The following is a 19,294-nucleotide window of genomic DNA, read 5'->3' as shown; positions in this document are numbered from 1 at the left end:
TGACCGAAATTGCCATGTCTCCAAGAGTCTTCATTGACAAAAGCTTTACTGTTTGTTGAGGAGAGGCTGTTTCTACTAGTAGATCCCCTGACCTCAATTTTTGCGTTTTTTTTAAATGCCCAATGGTTGATTCAAATAGCTTTTGAATCAAAAAAGGAGAACACTTAGCAAGGGGTTTTTCTCCAGTTGCATGCACTATTAAGTAAGCAGGTTGGCTGGAGGTCTTTTCTTTTGTCTGTGCTTGTTTTTGGTTTTTGGTATCCATATTTAAGAATTTATATTCAGCTCCTAGTGACCCCACCCACCATGGGGCCCAACAGGGGGGTGCCGTCACATGGGAGACTCCCATAGACCGTCGCACCAGGGTTTCCCAGGAGCTATACCCTCACAATGCAGTCGAGAAGAGCACACCTTGTCTGACGTGTCTGCCCGGTCTGCATCGATCGGTTGACTCCAAGCCGAGGTCAACAATGACTCAACGACCAGCCGATTGACTCAAACGGAGCCTGATTTGAGCCTCCCGTTTATCCGAAGCAGGGGCCAAAGCAGTGTGTTGGGGACGGTATGTTGCCCCTCAACTACCAGGATCCCCCTTTCCGGCATACGGGACACCACGCACGGCAAACACGTGGGTGGGCGTTCAGATCCCAGCGATGGTAAAGAAGAGTTTCTAAACCATCTCTGGGAGGTCCCCTCACCACGGACAGGAACCCACATCGAGGGGCAGTGCAGTCCAGACAATACCAGAGCAGTACAAGCAAGAAAGAGCGAGAGTGAAACAGGATCAAGAGACTGACGGACTGTCTAAACAGACGAGAGAAGACATCTTGTTTACCTGGTATGTTGTGAGTCATGTTGTTCAAATACCCCCCGTTAAGTAACCCCCTCGTTGTATAGATAAAGATATAAAATCCGATTTCTGGAAATTTGCATATCGTTGTTCTGAACTTTCAGTTTTTTGCTAATAAATTCCCTTTAATTGATTATATCTGACTCTGTATTCTTCCTCCTGAAAGGCTCATTCCTGGACTTCAAAGGAACTCTTACCGTCGTGACTTAGTCATTTAGTTCATCCCAATCGGTGGTGTGTCCAGTAAAATACACCTGGTGGCAGGACTCTACCCAAAACATGCGTAATATAAATCATAACAGCCCCAAACCCCACACTTATTCGTTTAAATAACGTCAATAAATATGAAAATTAGCTAAACTAGAAATGAAAAACGACTAAAACAGCAATTATCTAACGTTTGTTTACAGTTTTACGTTCATTTACGTAAAGGAACAGTTTTTATCGCTGTGAATTTTCCACCAGACAATTTTACGATGCTTACTCATTCAAGCAGAATAAAACAACTAAAAGTTAGCTAATTTCAACCTAAAAAGTATGGAATTACATATAAATAAAAAAATGATAACTACATGACAATCATGGCGTACGCTAATAAAGGAGTTATAGCGTACAAAAGTTATTCTTAAAAGATTAATTTAGATTAACTATAATCTGCATTTATTATCTATTTATTTTTAATCGCAGCAGAACAAAATAACAGCCTGAGCTGGTTGGTTAGTGTTTTATGGCACAAGGGCCATATAGGACAAGCTGCACCAGAGCAAATAAGCAATTTGTATAAATTAATATAATATATAAAATCACAACAATTAAAGATAAACAAACAACAATATACAGTAGAGCATCGATTATCTGACCCCCCGATTAACCGACCACGTTCTAGTCGGCAAATTCAAATGTCCGCTAGTGATGATGTGCTACAATATTTGGTTATGTCTTGGCTACTTTGTTAAATTTTTGCATGTTTTAGCTGGCAGCACTGGCTCGACCATGAAAGGGAGGCTAGTATTTAAACCAGGCCTAATACACTATACTAATAATGTATTTTTTCATACTTTTCGGTTATCCGACTTTTCAGTTATCCAACCAACCCCAGTCCCCAATTAAGTCAAACTATCAATGCTCTAATGTACATATAAAAGTTATAATTAAATCTCTATACATATTACTGACTTTCAGAAAGTCTATTAAATTGTCAAGATTTGTCCTCTGGCCCAAAACCTCAGTCAGGTTGGGGGGTTGGTTCGTGTTTCGTTTGGCACAAGAGCCATATAAGCTATGCTGAGCCATCCTCAGTCAGACGTGCATTTCCAATACATTGTCAACGTCTCATCTCGAATGCAGAGCAATCACACAGTATGTGTTTTACACTTAGAAAACAGTTGCAATACTGACATACAGGCTGGTCATCGTCCTTCAAAAGCTATTGATGTGTCAGCCGAGTAGGTCCAATTCTCAAAACGAGTAAAAATAACCTCAGATGTCCTGTCATAGAAAATTGGACACAGAAGAAACCCTATCATAGGTTTGATCTGGTGTACTTTATTATAAACTCGTGAGTTTCACATATTTTGCCATCTCTCTGCTAGTCGTTTTTTAACAACTAGCTTCAAATTGCCTCCTTCAATATGCACTGTATGCTGAGGACTAGCTGACTTTGCAGCTGTGTCAGCTTCTTCATTTCCTCTTATACCTACATGGCCTGGGACCCAACAAAATTTTGCAAAAATATGACTCACAATAAGATGGCATAAATGTTTGTGAATTTTAATCAATATGGAGTGAGAAGTAGGTTCACACAAGTTCAAAGCCTGAAGTGCATCGAGTCAGTGTAAATAACACAGCGACGATGACCTTTCTTAATTACATATTTTTAGGCTAGGTAAATAGCCTGCAACTCTGCAGTAAAGATGGAAGAATTCGATGCGATTTGTTTTGCCACGATCTCATCCTGGCAGACAAAGGCTGAGCTGACGTAATCAACCGATTTCGATCCATCTGTATAAATAGAAATTAAATTCCTGTCGTGGTGTTGAATTTCATCAAAGTGCTGTCTATAGACATAATCTGGAGTGGATTCCTTAGGAAACTGCTTTAAGCTAAAGTCAACATTTATCACAGGAGTTGACCAAGGTGATATGAGCTGTTTATTTTGAAAGCAGTGCAAGTCCATCTTAGATTGAAATTATTTTTGACTGAATATATTACGGCATAATTTAGCTTCGGTTGCTGTATGGTAAAGCAATGTGGCCTTTTGACATCATGTCTGAAATCTAGGGTGTTTCTATCTTTGATATTGAAAGTCAGTAATTGTACAATATTTCATGAATAACAAAAAGAATATCTTAACCCTTCTGCTCCTTTTACACTAAAAAATACATTTCTAAAAAAGTTTAGTATAAAACTTTATTTCCTTTATTACGTATTAGTTAGAAACAAATTATCTGTCAAATAACAAAAAAATCGCAACATATCACGTTACATATGCCGCAGTTCAATGTAATAAGCTTAACGTCCTTGAAAACAGCTGGTTGTCAATGTTGGCGGGTTATTCCCAAGTAAATTTCAGGGGAAGACCAGTTTTTAGCCAGCAGTGCATCAGTTACCATGAACAGTCAAATATATCACGAAATTTTCGATCATGTATACTCTTTCAACAGGTGGAGACCACAAAAATTGTCCAAAATATAAACTTCTATTGAATGTATAATTTCAAAATTTGCTGAGGTCATAAATAACATCCAATATAATGTAAAATAAGCTTTGCCAAGTTATCTTGTCCATAGGGAGAATAGAAACGATTTTTGAAAATTGGATGGAAATAGCTATAAACAAGCTACAAAATTACATCACGCTTGACGGCTATAGTCGTCAATGAGCATTAAGAGGTTTTCTGTTTCAATAATATGTTTACTTCCAACACAGAAATTTAAGTACTGTAAACTATATAACATTCGTCTTATTTTATCAGCTTGCAAGTAAGTTCCGATTCAGTCTCTAATAAAATACTCGACAAGTCAACATTGTGTTTCTTTGTTAATAGTTTTTGTACGTTGAGCACAGTTTCATTCTTATTTGGTTGGTTGGTTAGTTCAAGTTTTTTGGCACAAAAGCCATATAGGCTATGCTGCACCATGACAAATAGTAAAATTAAACGAAGCTAAATATTTGTTTTGTTCTGTTTATTTGCACTTGTTTGTTTTTGTGTTATATATATCATAAAATATTAATATAAGTATATACAGTAAAGACTCGTAAATCGAAACCCCGGTAATCGGAATCGCCGGTAATAGGCACGATTTTCCATCAGACTGTGTCGTGCTAAATCAAACGTTTTTAATACTAAATTTACTTCTAAAGTATAATTTTCATGCTTTTATATTCTTCAATATATTTATTTTGTTTGTACAAAATGCAGATATAATTTTTAACAATACAATAGCCTCGATTATTATTATTAAAAATTTTCGTTAGGCTTAAAATCGACGAAAATTCAACACGAAGCAACACACAACTAAGAAAAATTTGAACATCAAACAGGTTAATTAATATATTTATTCGTACATAATCAAAAATCGAAACAAATAACTAATCTGAACAACCCCAGTCCCCAATTGATTCAGATCTTCGGTTCACTACTGTAATAAATAAATTAGTTAACTTAAATCTCTTTATTAATATTTATAACTTTCAAAAAGTTCAGTATCTTATCAAGATTTGGCCTCTGGCCCAAAATCTCTCTCAAAGTTGCATTTCCAAAATGCTGATCTGCGACTCTGGTCAAAAGCAACACAGTTGCAAAGTATGTGTTTAACACTTACAGTACAAATGCAATACTGGCATACCGGCTGGTCACCACCCTTCAAAAGGTATTGATGAGTCAGCCGAGTATGTCCAATCCTCAGACGAGTAAGAATAACTTCAGATCTATCATACTGTTTGTTGTGTGTCCAATTTTCTATTATAGGTTTGATCTCGTAAAGTTTATTGTGGACTTGTTCGTTCCACACATTTTGCCATCTCTCTGCTAGTCGTTTTTTAACGACTAGCTTCAAGTCACATCCTTCAATAAACATTGTATGCTGAGAAGGACTTGCTGACTTTGCAGCTGCGTCAGCTTCTTCATTCCCTCTTATACCTACATGGCCTGGGACCCAACAAAATTTTACAAAAATATTACTCGCAATAAAATGGCAGAACAGTTTGCGAATTTTAATCACTATAGAGTGAGAACTAGGTTCACGCGAAATCAAAGCCTGAAGTGCACTAAAGTAAATAACACAGCGACGATGACCTTTCCTAATTACATTTATTAAAGCTAGGTAAATAGCCTGCAACTCTGCAGTAAAGATGGAAGAATTCAGTGCAATTTGTTCTGCCACGATCTCATCCTGGCAGAGAAAAAACTGGTGGCTGGTTGGTTGGTTAAAGTTTATTGGCACAAAGGCCACATAGGCCAAGCTGCGCCACAACTTATGGTATATATATGTACATAAATAACAATAAACAATAAAAATCAACAAAACAAAAAACAAAGAACCAATAACAAAAATATACAACAATTAAACTGCATGGGTTTTGTAACAACAAGATGTATATAGATATAAATAAATAAATAATTAATTAAATTTCTTTATAAATATTTGTAACTTTTAAAAAGTTCAATAATTTATCAACATTTGGCCTCTGGCCCAAAATCTCTTTAAAACTTGCATTTCCAAAATGCTGCCTACGAATCCGTTCAGAGGCGATGCAATTGCTCAGTATGTGCTTAACACTTACATTACAGTTGCAATACTGACATACAGGCTGGTCATCACCCTTCAAAAGGTATTGATGAGTCAGTCGAGTATGTCCAATTCTCAAACGAGTAAGAATGACCTCAGATCTCCTGTCATAGGGTTTCTTCTGTGTCCAATTTTCTATCACAGGTTTGATCTCGTGTAGTTTATTGTGGACTTGTACGTTCCACACATTTTGCCATCTCTCCTCTAGTCGTTTTTTAACAACTAGCTTCAAGTCACCTCCTTCAATAAACATTGTATGCTGAGAAGGTCTTGCTGACTTTGCAGCTGCGTCAGCTTCTTCATTTCCTCTTATACCTACATGGCCTGGGACCCAACAAAATTTTATAGAGAAATTCCTCGCAAAAAGATGGCAAATCAGCTTACGAATTTTAATCACTATGGAGTGAGAACTAGGTTCATACGAGATCAAAGCCTGAAGTGCACTAACTGAGTCAGTGTAAATCATGCAGCAACGATGACCTTTCCTATTTATATACTTTAAGGCTAAATAAATAGCCTGCAACTCCGCAGTAAAAATGGAGGAATTTGGTGCGATTTGTTCTGCCACAATTTCATTCTGACAGACAAAGGCTGACCCAACGTAATCATCCGATTTAGACCCATCAGTGTATATAGGAATTAAATTCCTGTCACGATGTCGAATTTCAGCAAAGTACTGTCTATACATGTAATCTGGGGTGGATTCCTTAGGAAATTGCTTTAAGCTAAGATCGACATTTATCACAGGAGTTGACCAAGGTGATATACTATAAAGCTCAGGCTGTGAAATGTTACCCATATCCAGGTCGATCGTGCTGCTGACATTCTCCATTCTTATGCTGAATGTAGGGACACTACTTGGGCGGGCTGCAAATAATCTTATCAGCTGAGTATCTGATACTATACAATCAACTGAAGATTTAATCTGAGATTTCTGCTTAATATAATAGAACAGAGACAACTGCTCTCTCCTGAGAGATAGTGGAGGCTCATAAGCATCCACGTACAAACTTTGGACAGGAGAAGTTCGAAATGCACCAGTGCACAAACGCAATGCTTGATGGTGGATTGGATCCAGCATCCGAAGAGTAGATTCTCGCGTAGAGCCATAGACAACGCTTCCATAGTCCAGCTTAGAGCGAACGAGGGCTCTATATATCCTAAGCATCAAACATTTGTCTGCTCCCCAGGATGAGCAGCACAGTACCTTTAAAAGGTTCAGAGATTTTAAACATCTACTCTTCAAATTGCGCAAGTGTGATAAGAACGTCAGTTTTTGGTCAAACACAACACCCAAAAACTTTGCCTCATTGACTATTGGGATTTTAACCCCATTTAGGTGAATTTCCGGGTCCAGGTGCAAACCACGCCTTCGGCAAAAGTGGATACAGGAGGTCTTCTCTGCATTAAAAGTAAAACCATTGATCTTGGACCAATTGTCTATGCGGTTTAGCGAGGTTTGCAGCTGTCTCTCGATGAAACCCATGTTACTAGACTGGCAGGAGATCTGAAAGTCATCCACATACAGAGTGTGTTTCACACTGGGAGGAAGACACTTAGCTATGCTGTTAATTTTTACTAGGAACAGAGTCACACTCAAAATACAACCTTGAGGAACACCTTCTTCTTGTGTGAAAGGCCTAGAAAAAGTGTTGCCCATCCTGACTTGGAATCTACGATTCTGCAGGAAGTTTTTTATAAAAATTGGCAAATTACCCCGCAATCCGAATTTGTGCAGATCACGGAGTATACCGTATCGCCAGCAGCGATCGTAGGCCTTCTCTATATCAAAAAACACAGACACTAAGTGCTGCCGTCTAACAAACGCTTCGCGTATAGATGTTTCAAGAATTACTAAATTGTCTGTGGTACTTCTGTTCCTACGAAATCCACTCTGATGTGGTGAAAAGTAGTTCTTTTCCTCTAAGAGGAACATCAGGCGTCTGTTTACCATTCTCTCGAAAAGTTTGCAGAGACAACTAGTCAGAGAAATTGGTCTATAATTAGAGGGATTTTTGTGGTCTTTACCTGGCTTGGGTATGGGAATGATGATAGATAGCCTCCAAGAGTCTGGAAAAGTATGTTCTGTCCATATTCTGTTAAACAGATTCAGAAGATTACTGAGGGAATTGTCTGATAGATTTTTAATCATGCTGTAGTGGATTTTATCCGGGCCTACAGCAGTATTCCCCGAGCGAGAGATTGCTGTACATAGTTCTATTCTGCTGAATGGCACATTATATTCCTCATTAGATGGGGAGTGGAAGTTTAGATATTGTTTTTCAGATCGCACTTTGTAAGCCTGAAAATCCTTTGTATACATAATATTGCTGGATGAGGACGAAAATGTTTCACCCAAACAATCAGCAATACCTTTTATGTCACTGATTATTGTGCCATTATTTTCCAGCATGGACAGAGAGTGAGAAGCATATTTCCCGTTAATTTTATGGATTTTATCCCAGACCGCTTTTGAGCTGGTGGAAGATGTTATGCTAGATACATACTTCCTCCAAGAATCCCTTTGGCTTTGCCTCCTTATTTTTCTGGCATTTGCCTTTGCTTTTTTAAAAGCTATCAAATTCTCAGCAGTGGGGTATCTTCTGAAGATCCCCCATGCTTTCTTTTGTTTTTTAAATGCTACCTCACAATTCTGATCCCACCATGGTTTCGGATGTTTTGGATATCTGGTTGACGTTTTCCCCATTGTTTTTTCGGCTGCCTGAATAATACTCGATGTGACAACTTCTACTGCATCATTGATATCGGCAGTATTGACCATTTCCTCAGTGATGTTAGCCAAAGAGGAAAATGTAGGCCAATCTGCCGTTTCAAATTTCCAGCGTGGTGGACGGGCTGTTTCACAGCTTTCTCTGCCTCGATATTCTAAAAATATTGGGAAGTGGTCGCTGGAAAGTGGATTACATCCAACCTTCCATGTAAACGCTGAAAACAGATTTGGACTAGCTAATGTCAAATCAATGGCAGTAAATGTTCTTGTTGGGGCGTGGAAGTATGTCACTTCTCCAGTATTAAATAAATAGAGTTGGTGATTGCCTATAAATCTCTCAATGGCCCTGCCTCGACGGTTTATGTCGGGACTGCCCCACATTGGGTTGTGGCCATTGAAATCACCGAGTAAAAGGAATGGAGTCGGCAGTTGTTCAACCAAGGCATCCAATTCATCTTCATCGATTCTGACATCTGGTGGCAAGTATATGGAACAAACTGTGACAGTAACGCCAATTGAAATTCTGACTGCCACAGCTTGCAGCTCTGTTGTTATTTGTACCGGTAAGGACGGGATGCGGTTTGAAACCAGTATAGCCACACCTCCGCTGGCACGGTTGTGGCTATCGTCATCCTTACGATAAAGATTGAATCCTTTTAAAGAAATATTTTCTCCAGGTTTCAGATGGGTTTCCTGGAGTGCCACACAGAGAGATGAGGTAGATAATGTCAAGTGTTTAATGTCAGAAAAGTTGTTGCGGAAACCACGACAGTTCCATTGGATTATTTTGTTATCCATTATGTGTTTGAGGTAGCATTCTTCGCAAAAGTGTCCCTCTTCAATTTCACAGAGGATTTTCCTTTTGGAGGTGAAATTGGTTGTGGCACCTCCATATTATTCTCTTCATCAGAGATATCAGAGAACTCACTCATAGATTGAGCCTCTGATTTTTTAGATTTAGAGAGAGCTGCTTTCACTCTCTGTTTGTTTAGTGGGTTCTTACTTGCCTTCTTAGAACCCAGGTTTCTTGTTGTGACCCCTGTTTTAGGTAGGGGTGCTTTTGCTTTTAGATTCTCTTTTTCTGGTGTTTCTTTTGATGGGATCAGTAGACATTTCGCATGGCAAGTGAGAGATTCTTTCGGAGAAACTGAAATATTCGTTTGAACTGCACATGTCTTTGTGGATTTCAAAACAGCTGCAAATGTCTTCTGTTTCAATGGTGCACTTGAAGTGACCATGCGCCGAGCCTCTAGGTAAGGTATGTTGCTAACTGTTTTCACTCGTTGGATTTCTTTCTCTCTCTGCCATGCAGGGCATTTCCGGGAGTAGGCAGGATGGGCGTCTTTGCAATTCACACAGCATGGAGTATTGGTACACTCAGCACTCTGGTGACCTTCACTTCCACACTGTGCACATACGCTCTTTCCTCTGCAGGATGTTTGAGAATGTCCAAACCGCTGGCATTTGAAGCAGCGCAGTGGGTTTGGAACATATGGTCGAACTGGACAGCGCAGATATCCTGCAGTAACAAATGATGGTAATGTTGGCTTTCCAAAAGTGAGAATGAGATGTTTAGTTGGTATCAACTTGCCATCACGACGAATGGAGATGCGTCGGACAGCAGTGACACCTTGATCTGAAAGACCGATCTGGATATCTGATTCATCTTCAGACATCAGATCGACCTCAGATATCACACCACGTGATGAGTTCAAACTTGCGTGTGGTGTGATGGTGACTGTTATGTCTCCTAGAGATGTCATTTTCAAAAGCTTTGCTGACTGTTGAGAGGAGGCTGCTTCTATCAGTAGGTCCCCTGACCTCAATTTTTGTATTTTCTTTAAATGTCCAATAGTTGATTCAAACAACTTTTGAATTAGGAAAGGGGAACACTTAGACATCGGTTTTTCAGTAGTACTATGTACTATGAGATAAATTGGTTGGTTGGAGGAACTGACCTCCTTTGGTTGTGATGCAATGGTGCTTGTGGTTTTTGAATTTGTTGAATCCATGTTTAAAAATAACTATTCAGCTCCTAGTGACCCCACCCACCATGGGGTCCAACAAGGGGATGCCGTCACATGGGAGACTCCCATAGACCGTCACACCAGGGTTTCCCAGGAGCTATACCCTCACAATGCAGTCAAGAAGAGCACATCTTGCCTGACGTGTCCGCCCGGTCTGCATCGATCGGTTGACTCCAAGCCGAGGTCAAGAATGACTCACCGACCAGCCGATTGACTCAAACGGAGCCTGATTTGAGCCTCCCGTTTATCCGAAGCAGGGGCCAAAGCAGTGTGTTGGGGACGGTATGTTGCCCCTCAACTACCAGGATCCCCCTTTCCGGCATACGGGCCACCACGCACGGCAAACACGTGGGTGGGCGTTCAGATCCCAGGGATGGTAAAGAAGAGATACCAAACCATCTCTGGGAGGTCCCCTCACCACGGACAGGAACCCAACTCGAGGGGTCGGTATCTTCGATTTACTTCGAACTTACAAGACATTACTGTTGAGAGACAATAGTTGAATCCATCCCACCTTTCTGAGATGTCATTTTATAGTAAACGACAGTTTCAATCCTGCAATATTATTACCGGTACTGTAAAAACTCACTCTATTAATTATTTTACTTTTGTTAACATAATGGCTGAACTGTGAATAACACTTTTTAGTAATCCTCGGTAAATCTAAAATAATAATAATAGGTTTGTAATTCACGATAGGGAATTTGGATCATTTATTTTTATCGATTGGTAAGACAAAAGAAGTCATTCAGAAAAATCCTAGTGTTGAACGATTTATTTACTGAACACGAGATAGGCATCGCAATCAATTATGTCGGCTATTTCTTTTAATATTTCAGTGTTATTGTAATTTATTGTAAATCCGATGTACTGCTCATAAAGTTCATAGTCGTCCTGAAAGACTCATTTTTCTCTCTTATTTACAGGTGATTAAATTTTTCATTTGGAAGATTTGAGACATGATACAAAACAAGTTAATTGAAAACAGGTATATAAAAACGATATATTATAGGAAAAGCACGTGAAAAACCTTTTAAGTTATGAAATTTTTCTGCTCGTACAAATTTTTACTTTACAAAAGAAAAACTAACCTATACACACAAATTAAGTTTTCTGCTTTTTTATTATATTTAATAATATGAAAGTTGCATTTGAAAAAATCAGATAGAATCCAACGCAATTTTTTAAACTTTGCTAATAGCAGGGTCCGTACAGGTAATATCATCTGTGATCTCTGACATTCCCTGACCAATTATGACATTATTCCCTGACTTATTAACATCTCTGTATTTCCCATTTCCATTATATAATATTCGGCCAAGTATATTTAAGCCCATTTTGTACACAATTATATAAATTTCTCATTAAAAAACACTTTATTTACTTAAAAAACCGAAAAGCTTCGCGTCAAATCGTGTTTATTAATTTAATACAGTGTTTATGAAATTAGCGACATCATTTCTACGTTATATAAAACATTTCATGATTTACTTTTAAATACAAAAAGACTGGCGTCGCGTAGTAACATCGATAATCTCCAAATATTGTATGTAGCCAGCAGCGAAAAATAAATACAACGAATAAAAACAAATTGCGTGAGTCCACTACACGGTCCAAAATGTCTGTACACAATATCGTTAAGCCGACTGACTGATTTTCTGACGGACATCCCATGACACCGACTGACTACAATGAATTAACCAAAATCCATTTCGGTCTTACTGGCCCATATAAATTGAATGACATACAAGAAACAGAATATATGGCAACAATTGTAAACATTACAATACAGTATATGTTAATAGTGATATTATTTAAAATTATTTCATACATAAAATGATGTATGTAATAATTCGGTCATAACAGTTAACAAAAATCTGAATGCTTTTATATTAATTAATGAGCAAACATCAATTTTTTCTTAATGTCTTGGTTGTAGTTAAAATTATGATAACATTACGATACAACATTGAGAGTCTCTATACTTTTAAGTAAAACTACTTATAAAATATTTTCCTGTGAGTGTGTGTGATTGAATTCGATCTCACAAAATAAATTACTTTTCGTTCTATTGTAAATATTTTTGCCGAAAGCAAATTCAAAACTTCGAAGCACTTATTTTGAAAACCAACGTTGATTTTGAAATGATCTCAAAGTTGTTACGCACCTCGTTATTCGCCCTGTGACAAACAAAGAAATTTGCCTGCATCGAATATTCAGAAGGCACGTGGCTTGTGTTTCACAAACAATTGAATTAGACCCATCTTGCTTCTCAAATCTATCTCTGGATAATCAACAGCACTGTAGTGGCCCAATTGATAAAACCTAATTTAATTTAATAAGACGTTAGATTCGATACGATGTGTATATATATAAATAATTTTAATGTGTTAGCATCTAGTAGTATTTTGAGGTGAAGTAAGTTGTAGTGTCTTACAAAGACAATCACTTAGTATTTTTATATTGCTGGAAAAAAAACGAAGGGTCGAGTTATAAACTATAAACGGATATAATACAGAGTTTATAACCACGCTATACGGATACGCTTACAGCTACGAATACGGTATGGATATGGTTACATTACAGTATTCGTAGCTGTAAGCGTATCCGTATAGCGTGGTTATAAACTCCGTATCGTATCCGTATGTCCCGTACCGTATTCCATAAGAAAAGTTTGGATCGATCAAACTTTTACGGTAGAGATTCGGAAAATTGACCAACTGCGCATGCGCTAAGTTGCCATCAGTCGATATACAATCTGAAAACATGGCCGTCATGAAAAGCGATCGTGCATTTCAAATTGTTTTAAAGCATATTTCATTTGTTTCCAGAAACTGTAGTCCTGAATATGCTACAATTTATTGTCAGGCCATAACTTTAGAAAAAAAAATATCTATTGGAACATTTTATAAACAGCACAGAGATTATAGACAGTCAACGAGACTCTTTGATAAACGTTTTGATAGCAAATGTTTAAAATTTGCGAGAAAAAAAGTACATAACACTTTTAATAAGCATAAACAAGTGTATCATTAATAATGATGTCGAGGTTGTTAAACACTTTATGACAGAAATAAAAAGAAGAGCAACAATTTTAATGACATAAAAGTTAAGCATGAAAAGAAAGTGTTGGGTTCATCCTATTTTACTGGAGCAAGAAAAAAAGGACAAATATAAAAGCCTTGTGCAGAAAATGCGGATATGTGATAAATCAGGATATTATATGTATTTCAGGATGAGCCCAGAAAAATAAGTTTTGACACTTTTCCATTCCATGTTTTATTTATTATTTATTTCAATCTTATTTTAATATAATAAATTGTGGGTTCACCAAAAGGTCAAACTGAGTCGGACCTCCTTTTTTTTGGGTAACAGGTCGATAAAAACCTGCCCACTGTCAAAGATGGCTGTCCAGTCTGAAATCAATTACTTGTCAGGTCGAGTAGAGGAGGAGAAAGAGATCATTTGTAAGACAAAGGCGAGATTCAAATAAATAGTTGGTTGGTTGGTTAAGGTTTATTGGAACAAGGGCCACATAGGCCAAGCTGCGCCACAACTTATGGTATATATAAGTACATAAATAACAATAAATATGAACAAAACAAAAAATGAAGAACCAATAACAAAAATATACAACAGTTAACCTGTGTATAACAACAACATGTATATAGATATAAATAAATAAATAATCAAATCTCTTTATAAATATTTGTAACTTTTAGAAAGTTCAATAATTTATCAACATTTGGCCTCTGGCCCAAAATCTCTTTAAAACTTGAATTTCCAAAATGCTGCCTACGAATCCGTTCAGAGGCGATGCAATTGCTCAGTATGTGCTTAACACTTACATTACAGTTGCAATACTGACATACAGGCTGGTCATCACCCTTCAAAAGGTATTGATGAGTCAGTCGAGTATGTCCAATTCTCAAACGAGTAAGAATGACCTCAGATCTCCTGTCATGGGGTTTCTTCTGTGTCCAATTTTCTATCACAGGTTTGATCTCGTGTAGTTTATTGTGGACTTGTGCGTTCCACACATTTTGCCATCTCTCCTCTAGTCGTTTTTTAACAACTAGCTTCAAGTCACCTTCTTCAATAAACATTGTATGCTGAGAAGGGCTTGCTGACTTTGCAGCTGCGTCAGCTTCTTCATTTCCTCTTATACCTACATGGCCTGGGACCCAACAAAATTTTATAGAGAAATTCCTCGCAAAAAGATGGCAAATCCGCTTACGAATTTTAATCACTATGGAGTAAGAACTAGGCTCATACGAGATCAAAGCCTGAAGTGCACTAACTGAGTCAGTGTAAATCACGCAGCAACGATGACCTTTCCTATTTATATACTTTAAGGCTAAATAAATAGCCTGCAACTCCGCAGTAAAAATAGAGGAATTTGGTGCGATTTGTTCTGCCACAATTTCATTCTGGCAGACAAAGCTGAGCCAACGTAATCATCCGATTTAGACCCATCAGTGTATATAGGAATTAAATTCCTGTCACAATGTCGAATTTCAGCAAAGTACTGTCTATACATGTAATCTGAGGTGGATTCCTTAGGAAATTGCTTTAAGCTAAGGTCGACATTTATCACAGGAGTTGACCAAGGTGATATACTGTAAAGCTCAGGCTGTGGAATGTTGCCCATATCCAGGTCAATCGTGCTGCTGACATTCTCCATTCTTATGCTGAATGTAGAAACACTACTTGGGCGGGCTGCAAATAATCTTATCAGCTGAGTATCTGATACTATACAATCAACTGAAGATTTAATCTGAGATTTCTGCTTAATATAATAGAACAGAGACAACTGCTCTCTCCTGAGAAATAGTGGAGGCTCATAAGCATCCACGTACAAACTTTGAACAGGAGAAGTTCGAAATGCACCAGTGCACAAACGCAATGCTTGATGGTGGATTGGATCCAGCATCCGAAGAGTAGATTCTCGCGCAGAGCCATACACAATACATCCATAGACCAGCTTAGAGCGAACGAGGGCTCTATATATCCTGAGCATCAAACATTTGTCTGCTCCCCTGGATGAGCAGCACAGTACCTTTAAAAGGTTCAGAGATTTTAAACATCTACTCTTCAAGGGATAATAAAGAAAACTTACTAAACCATCTCTGGGAGGTCCCCTCACCATGGACAGAAACCTACATCAAGGGGGTAAAAACAAAGATCTCTGAGAAAAGACGCCCTCGCATAATTCTCCAAAATGTTCCTTACTCGGTGAAAGAGAAAGAAATTATCAGCAAGGTCTATGATCAAAACGCCTCACTGATCCAAATTAGTAAAGAGGAATTTCTAACATTCACTAAAATAAGTACTGCCTTAACAAGAAGAAATCCACGCAAGAACTGTTGCCACATAGTGATATCGACCATTCCATCAATAAGAAACATCCTCGTTAAAGAAAAGCATGTTTCTTTGTCCTAAACGAACATTCAGCTGGATGACTACGTGTACATCACACGCTGTTTTAAGTGCTGTGGTTACAATCACATAGCCCGTGATTGCCCTGCCAAACAAGCATGCAGCCACTGCACCAAGGGCCACAAACACAGCGATTGTAGCAAAAAGAACCCTCCAAGATGTGTCAACTGCAAACAAGCCAATAAGGATCTTGTGCCAGAGCTTAGATGGCCTACAAATCACAACGCCTTCGATCCTTCGTGCCCTCAGACTGAAAGAATAAAGGAGCAAACAATTACCCAGACAAATTATGGATACTAGTAGCTCTCACCCCGGTTTAAAACTGATTCAAGTCAACCTCCAGCGCTCAAAAACGGCCTCTACAGAAGCTCTTCAGACGGCCCTGGATCGTCAGGCTCACATCTTGGTTATTCAAAAGCCATACTGCCACAGTCGGAAATTAGCTCTTTTCGGCAGTCTTCCCACCTTCAACAACATGGACCCACTAGAAAACCCACAAACCGGCATCATTGTCATTAACCGCAGTCTCAATATTCAACTGATCTCGCAGCATACCAATAGGTACTTTACTACTGTCATTATTAACTGGCATAACTTAACCATGGCAATAATCTCTTTCTACTGCTCGCCGAGTGAAGACATCACTGGTCCACTAGAAGAGCTATATCACACAATGCACCAACTGAATAATCTTCTGACTCTTATTGCTGGGGACTTTAATACCAAGTCACAGGTATAACACAGTCCCATCGAGGACCCAAAAAACTATCAAGTGGTAGAGCTAATGAACAGGTCTAATCTACAGTCTCTTAACACGAGCCCTTTTCCAACTTACTCTTCCTCAACTGGGGAAAGTTGGGTGGACATTTGTTCAGCAAACCGCCATCTCTTCCAGCACAACATCTCCTGTAGCACCCTAGGAGACCACTCAGCCAGTGACCATGGATACATTGAAACCACAGTGGACTTCTCTGGCACGATGAGGAATCTTTGCATAAAACAGGTCACAAATTGGAATAGCTACAAGGAAAAGATTAGTATTAACTTGATTACTGAGCCTATTGCTTTAATATAGGACACTCAGAATCTCGAAAAAACCATTGACAAGCTGAACTCTACCATTCATAGCGCTTATCTTAGCGCTACAAAAATTATTGCTGTCAAAAACTCTGCCCCCTGGTGAACTAGCAATCTCACAAAACAGCGGGCCTCTCTTAGAAGGGCCAGAAAAAGTTCAGGCTAGAGACCGACCCAGTCAAGCGCCAAAATCTCCGACAATACCTAGACCTCTTCAAAAACTACAAGACTACAATCAATAAAACCCGCACTGAATCTTGGAGGCAATTCTGCACGGAGGCAGGACGAGGCCAGCCCTGGTCTACCCCCTACTACATTGCTCGAAGGAAAGTCAAAAAGACCCAGGTCCCTAACAACTTCCTAAACAGCACTGACTTTAGTACCTCTATGGAGAGCACCAACAATAACATAATCAAAGACCTTTTCCCAAAGGATGACCCCTCCACAGACAGTGATCAAAATACTGTCAAAAGTAACAGCTCAGTCTCTATTTCTTCTACCGACGACAAAATGTTCACGTACCATGAAGTTGATCAGGAATTTTCCAAACTGAAGCTGAAAAAACACCTGGGCCTGACAGGATAAACCCGAAGTTAGCCAAACTTGCATATGAAACAATTCCAACCACCTTCGTGGTTATTTTCAACAAATGTCTTCAGCTGGGCTACTTCCCCATTCAGTGGAAGACAGCTTCCATCAAGCTAGTTCCAAAATGTGACAACCCCTCCAAGTCCACAGATTACAGGCCAATCTCTCTCCTTCCAATCATCGGCAAAATTCTAAATGGCCTTATGGCCAATAGGCTGCAATACCATTGTGAATATAACAATTGCATCAACAACAACCAATTCAAGTTCAGGAAGGGCAAAAGAACTATCTCTCCTCTAGACTCGATTGTGCACTTCATCCAGACAGCCAAAAATAAGGAAAAACATACCATGCTTATTTCAATAGATTACCGTGATGCCTTTGACCACGCATAATGGCCAGAAATCCTCACAGCTATCAACAACACCAGCTGCCCAAAAAACCTTTTTAACTTAACGAAAAGCTATCTGCGAAATAAGTCCATCGAAATCATCAATAATAACATCGACTATCTTAAAAAAGTATCAACAAAGGCTGTCCTAAAAACTCTAGGGCTGGCCCTTACCTGTGGATCGTTATGTACAATAGCATGTTCAAAATTCAAAATAAAATTCCATAAAACTACAACTTGCAAATTCAAGCATACGCTGACGTTACCATCTTGGTTCTGACCCATAAAAACCAGAAGGTACTCCAGTCCAGAGCAAATCGAACTCTCAAACTCATCTCCCAATGGAGCCACAACAAGTTAATAATAAACTAAGAAAAATGCACATGCACTGTTTTCCCAAGAACTATCCCCCTTCACAAAAAACCCACTATCAGAATAGACATAAAAAAAATCAAAAATCAAGATACACTTAAATATTTAGTAGTTATCCTCAACAATAAGCTAACGTAAAAGCAACATGTGCATTAAACGTATAAAAAAGCAGTGAAAGTCAAGCACTCACTGGCCTCCATCGCCCGCAATAAATGGGGCTACAATAGCAAGACTTGTAGGCTTCTTTACACCATGGTTAAAAAGCCAATCCTTACCTATGGTTCAGAGATCTGGGGCACCTTCGTTAATAAAATTCATATAAAAAGTAAACTTCTCTCTGCCCAAAGGCTGCCTGCCATCACAATCACAAAAGGGTACAAAACTGCCCCAACAGATGCCCTCCTGGCCATCGCCAATCTGTTACCAGTAGATCTTGTTATATATAATTAAAGTTTGGCTTTTTAATCAGCTCAAACTAAACACAAAAATTAGTAATAAAAAAAAATTTAAAGACATCACAACTCTCCTCAAAATAAATTCTATAGCCACTGAAATCAAACTACAATCTTAATATCAACTCACAGGACCACTACAAATTCCACCCGTCCCACTCCTTTGACAATCTCTACTACCTGAACACCGCCAGGCCTCACGAGGGTCTGTGCCTGTTCACCGACGATTCCAAGTCTGACATCAAAGTGAGGTGCACGTTTGTGATAATGAATGGATTCCACTATTTATCAGGCCTATTACAAATAGCAGATCACTGCACAATCAACAAGGCCGAATCCCTGGCCATTTACAGAGCCCTGCTATGGGTTTCCAAAAACAGGACGCAGCACCAAATCAAAAAAATCACCATCTTCAGCGACACTAGAGTGGCCTTGCTCCAACTACAGAAGCTCAACTCTAGTCTCACTATCATTAGAGACAGCCTCAACCTCCTGTTCTCCCTTCTCAGCACCATCAACATCAACTTCACCTGGGTCAAAGGCCACTCAAACGTCCATGGTAACGAGAGAGCAGACC

The 19,294-nt window shown here is 38.8% G+C and overlaps 1 protein-coding gene across 1 annotated transcript; it reads right to left on the bottom strand.

The window, feature by feature from the left end:
- Positions 1-9,168: 9,168 nt before the first annotated feature.
- Positions 9,169-10,383, bottom strand: LOC136972251 (uncharacterized). The gene is made up of 2 exons (XM_067266805.1): positions 10,089-10,383; positions 9,169-10,007 (listed from the first exon to the last, which is right to left on the bottom strand). Exons 1-2 carry the CDS (start codon positions 10,381-10,383, stop codon positions 9,169-9,171), a joined length of 1,134 nt encoding a protein of 377 aa, XP_067122906.1.
- Positions 10,384-19,294: the final 8,911 nt, after the last annotated feature.

Source organism: Centruroides vittatus, unplaced genomic scaffold, assembly GCF_030686945.1.
Source record: "Centruroides vittatus isolate TY-2023 unplaced genomic scaffold, ASM3068694v2 contig_288, whole genome shotgun sequence".
Lineage (NCBI taxonomy): Eukaryota > Metazoa > Arthropoda > Arachnida > Scorpiones > Buthidae > Centruroides > Centruroides vittatus.
The sequence above is the reverse complement of the archived record's forward strand: the minus strand, read 5'-3'. Positions and strand labels throughout refer to the sequence as shown.

Excerpts from the sequence above, each read along its gene's own strand:
- LOC136972251 (XM_067266805.1), bottom strand. The coding sequence starts at position 10,383 with ATGGATTCAACAAATTCAAAAACCACAAGCACCATTGCATCACAACCA. Across the intron at positions 10,008-10,088 it reads CACCATCACACCACACGCAA|ATCAAGGTGTCACTGCTGTC; the intron begins GTTTGAACTCAT and ends TCGGTCTTTCAG.